This window comes from Colobus angolensis, unplaced genomic scaffold (assembly GCF_000951035.1).
Source record: "Colobus angolensis palliatus isolate OR3802 unplaced genomic scaffold, Cang.pa_1.0 Scaffold151, whole genome shotgun sequence".
Lineage (NCBI taxonomy): Eukaryota > Metazoa > Chordata > Mammalia > Primates > Cercopithecidae > Colobus > Colobus angolensis.
In genome coordinates this window covers 2,191,770-2,196,645 of record NW_012114611.1, presented here as the reverse complement: position 1 = coordinate 2,196,645, position 4,876 = coordinate 2,191,770, and the positions used below count along the sequence as shown (strand labels likewise).

The window sequence follows — 4,876 nt, the reverse complement described above, 5'->3', positions numbered from 1 at the left end:
AAAAAAAAAAAAAAAGACAAGGGATTTTGCCACATTGCTCAAGCTGGTCTCGATCTCCTAGGCTAACGCAATCCTCCCGCCTCGGCCCCCCAAAGTGCTGGGATTACAGGTGTGAGCCACAGTGCCCAACCTGCATATTCTTTTTGAGGTTCACCTACATTGTAGCTGGTATCCATAGTTTGTTCTGAATAATATTCCATTGTATGGACATAGCATATTCTGTCTACTCATTCACATGTTAATGGACATTTAGGTTGTCTCTAATTTTTCCAATTGGACTATTATGAGTGAGACAGAGAATAAAATTCTTGTGCAAGTTTTTGTGTGTATGCATGCTTTCATTTCTCTTAGGCAGATCCCTAAGAGTGAAATTATTGGGTCACATGGTAAATTTATGTTTAACATTTTTAAAAATTGCCAAACTGTTTTCCAAAGTGGCTACACCATTTTACATTTCCACCACCAATATATGAGGGTTCCCGTTTCTCCACATTCTCTCCAACACTTACCTTTTTAAAAAAGGCTTTTGTTGTTGTTGTTGTTGTTTGCAGTTTTTACAGTTTTATTTAAACACAAAACATGCACATGATCTGTCTACTCATTTTCTTTGCTGCGCAGCCTGGGATTGGGGTTGGTGACTCTGAAGGCCAGCTGGGCAGCTCTTTTCCACGATGGCTTTGCGGTTCTTGGAGGAAACATTGTGAGCGATCTCAGCACAGTAAGATTTGTTGCACAACAGCAGCACTTCTAGCTCCTTGACGTTGTGGACCAGGAACTTCCGGAAGCCACTGGGCAGCATATGCTTTGTTTTTTTGTTGCTCCCATAACCAATGTTGGGCATCAAGATCTAGCCCTTGAACCTTCTACGAACTCTGTTGTCAACACCTCAGGGTTTCCGCCAGTTACACTTAATTTTGACATATCGGTCAGACTTCTTGATTCTGTTTTTGACAATCTTGGGCTTCCCACGGGGTCTGAGGAAGGTTTATAAAAGTGCACTGAGTGGAGGTTGAGACAGGAGAATTGCTTGAACAGGGGAGGCGGAGGTTGAGTGAGCCGAGATCATGCCCAGCCTAGGCGACAGAGCGAGACTAGGTCTCCAAAAAAAAAAAAAAAATGCACTGAGGGCACAGGTTTTTGAGAGGTTAAAGGACCCTCTCAAAAACCGACCGCGGTCCTCCACTGGATAGGGGGCGCTCCAAGACAGGGACTCTTCTAGCCGTTGCCTCTCCATATTAGCGAGATCCTCGTTGCTAGGAGACTAGACGCGTCTTACCGTGGGAGAGCTCAGCATCGCTGATAGCCCGGGGTCTCTCTTGTGCGAGGGCTGAGATCTCAGGTCCCACAACCGCCCACAACCAGGGGCAGTTCTGGAAGGCCCCTTTCTAGGGACATTTTTCTTCTACGCTCTGTAACGCGGGTCGAGACAGGCCGAAGCTTCTTTCCCGGATCCAATCCCCTGCCCCGCCATGCCTAAGAAAGAAAAAAAGGCCAAGACGCCCCTGTCCGATGAGGAGCAGCTGCTTCTGTTTCAGCAGAAGTTGCTGGCAGAGGAGGAGATGGCCAAAAAGAAAGAGAGGCTCCTCAGCCAGTTCTTGAAGGTGATGGCCTTTTGCATTATGTCCTGCTCAACCCCATCCACCCGCTGCGCTGGCCTGTCAATGAGGAAACCTCATTTTCATCCTGACCTCCCCTCCTCCGCAAATCGTGAGACCCAGATATACTTAGATTTCAGGCAACATTGTTTGGGAGGCGGGGGTGTTCTCCGCGAAGCATGGAGGGGGTGCGTGGTATACAGCTTGGCAGTCTCTATTGAATCACAGAACTGGGACCTTAGGTCCTGTCCGCTGTCCCAGCTGTCTGGAATGCTGATATTCTCCCTGGAGATGGGTCATTACAAACAACATCCTACTCTGATGCTCCCACCCTGAAGGAAATTCACCCTTGCCCTCCCTAAATGCCATCAGGCCGTTCCCATCGAAAAGGGGTAAGGTGTCAGCTGATAAATTAAGAGTGATCTTGTTTGTTGTACTGAACGGCCCTGACTTCCTGGAGGTATATTTATTCCTTCACACAGGACAAGCTGGCCAAGGAGGAACACAGCAGTGCTTTGAACCTTAATAAGATTAACACACAGTGGAGAACTGTCCTTAGGGAAGTCAAGACCAGAGAGCTTCATAAGGACATTGAGATCCTCAGCCAAACATTTGAACGAGTGGTGGACTGTAAGGACAACGTCATCAAGGTAGGCACTCTTTCCAAGGAAACCCGGAGTATGGCTTTCTGACCTCTTAATAGAATGAGCGTAGTGAATTAATCCATCTTTAAGCCCTCACAAGACACAGGCTGTGAGAAAGCCAGGCTATTGGTAACAACGGTTTTCACAGAAATAAAAAATAGAATATGGGACTATCTTTCATCCCTCTCTCCCTTAGAGGAGCCACTCTCCTTGTAATCTACTGCCCCAAACCAGCACTATCCAATAGTAGAGTTGTAAGGCACAGTAGACATCACCCAGTGCCTTGAAATGAGTCCCACACCTTCATTTCAATGTCAGAAGGCTCAGTTCCAGAGGGGAACTGACTTGCCCAAGGTCACATACCTAGTCAGTGAGAGAGCCAGGACTCCAGCCTGTGTTTATTGATTCCCACTACAGTGCTCCATTCAACCAAATTGTTTGGCCTCTTGATTCAACTTCAGTGGCCCTGGATAAGGTTGAGAAGATCTCCATGGGTAAGAGCAGTTCTGGATTTCTAAGCAATTCAATCAGCCATCCTTATGCTCCTGGGAGGTTCTTGAGTTCTTGATTCCATCCTATCTTTTCTTCTAAGGGATTTTCTGTACCCCTTCTTTTTTCTTACTTTTAATAGTCTACCTCCGTTTACTGCCTTCTCCTTAGTCTTTTTATTTATTTATTTATTTATTTATTTATTTATTTATTTAGACGGAGTCTTGCTCTGTCGCCAGGCTGGAGTGCAGTGCTGTGATCTCGGCTCAGTGCAGCCTCCACCTCCCAGGTTCAAGTGATTCTCCTGCCTCAGCCTCCCGAGTAGCTGCAACTACAGGCATGTGCCACCATGCTTGGCTAATTTTTGTATTTTTAGTAGAGATGGGGTTTCACCGTGTTGGCCAGGATGGTCTCGATATCCTGACCTCATGATCCACCCGCCTTGGCCTCCCAAAGTGCTGGGATTACAGGTGTGAGCCACTGCGCCCAGTCAGAGTCTTTTCAATTGTAAACAAAACAAAGCCCACAGTAACAGCAAAATATACGTTGCCAACATGGTATTCCCCCTCTAGAAAACACGCATTTCTCTTTCATAGCCTAACCCCTGGGGAAAAAGCTCAGCAGACCTTGGGCAGCTTCCAGAGATATATATTAAGAGTCCTCAAATTTTTTTTTTTTTTTTTTTTTTTTTTTTTTTAGAGACGGAGTCTTGCTCTGTCGCCCAGGCTGGAGTGCAATGGCCGGATCTCAGCTCACTGCAAGCTCCGCCTCCCAGGTTCACGCCATTCTCCTGCCTCAGCCTCCCGAGTAGCTGGGACTATAGGCGCCCGCCACCTCGCCCAGCTAGTTTTTTTGTATTTTTTTAGTAGAGACGGGGTTTCACCGTGTTAGCCAGGATGGTCTCGATCTCCTGACCTCGTGATCCGCCCATCTCGGCCTCCCAAAGTGCTGGGATTACAGGCTTGAGCCACCGCGCCCAGCCAAGAGTCCTCAAATTTGCAATAACCATTATTCATTAGAAGTTCACACCCCACCAGTTATACCTTATGGATTTTTTTCTTTTTTCGAGATGGAGTTTCACTCTTGTTGCCCAGGCTGCAGTGCAAAGGCCCGGTCTCAGCTCACTGCAACCTCTGCCTCCTGGGTTCAAGCGATTCTCCTGACTCACTCTCCTGAATAGCTGGGATTACAGGCGCCCGCCACCAAGCCCAGCTAATTTTTATATTTTTGGTAGAGACAGGGTTTCACCATGTTGGCTAGGCTGGTCTGGAACTCCTGACCTTAGGTGATCCACCCACCTCAGCCTCCCAAAGTGCTGGGGTTACAGATGTTAGCCACCGCGCCCAGCCCATACCTTATGGATTTTAAAGAGGCTTTTTCAGACACTTATTGGAAGTTATCAAACACTTGATAAGAACAGCAGTGTTCATTGCCTAGTGTTCCATTATTGGAATGCTAAGTTTTGGGGAGTTATGTATCTTGTACTGCTCAAGGTCATCACTAAGATCTGATTTTTCACAAAAAATATTTGCAACCTCAGTCATGAGTGGGTTAAGGGAAGCTGAGTAGTTGACCAAGTTCACCCCGACACAATTAACTTCTTCCTACACAGCAGCCTCTCAGCTTATGATAACAGTTCTTGCTTAGGTAAATCACACACTGTTAATATTAACCACCTTCAGGGTCATTCCTGAGTAAGACTACACATATTAAATGTGGAAATGTTAGTGATCCTCACTATCTCTACTTCTTTACTTCCCTTTTACCCTGTATCCCACAACATCTGATTTCTACCCTTCTCTAGGAAACTGCTCAGGAAAGGCCACGGGTTCAGAATTGTGGCTACTTTTCATCATTTAGTCTTTATCTAACCTAACCTCTCTATGGCACTGACATTCTTGGTCATGCCCTGGGTCTTGAAACTCTCCTTTGGCTTGCAAGACACCATTCTGTCATTTTTTCTACCTCTGGGACATAAACCATTCACTCCAGTGAGTTTATCTTCCTCTCTCCATCCTCTGAACTTCAGCATTCCCCAGATTTCTGAGTCTGGCCATCTCATCCTTTAACCAGTTTTCTAGGGCCAGACAATCTTACATATTACCCTGACTTTATTTTATTTTATTTTATTTTATTTTATTTTATTTT

General features: G+C 46.0%; 2 protein-coding genes across 2 annotated transcripts in view; one reads left to right on the top strand and one right to left on the bottom strand.

Annotated features, from left to right (window-relative positions):
- Positions 1 to 536: 536 nt before the first annotated feature.
- Positions 537 to 4,876, bottom strand: part of ARF3 (ADP-ribosylation factor 3) — a 73,923-nt gene continuing 69,583 nt past the window's right edge. The window contains exon 5 of the mRNA XM_011936225.1: positions 537 to 1,073. Coding sequence (XP_011791615.1) covers positions 927 to 1,073 — 147 coding nt within the window. The 3' untranslated portion in view covers positions 537 to 926. The remainder of the gene's footprint in view (positions 1,074 to 4,876) is intronic.
- CCDC65 (coiled-coil domain containing 65) overlaps positions 1,264 to 4,876 on the top strand; it is a 15,255-nt gene continuing 11,642 nt past the window's right edge. The window contains exons 1-2 of the mRNA XM_011936283.1: positions 1,264 to 1,601; positions 2,078 to 2,273. Of these exons, the coding sequence (XP_011791673.1) occupies positions 1,470 to 1,601; positions 2,078 to 2,273 (328 nt within the window). The 5' untranslated portion in view covers positions 1,264 to 1,469. The remainder of the gene's footprint in view (positions 1,602 to 2,077; positions 2,274 to 4,876) is intronic.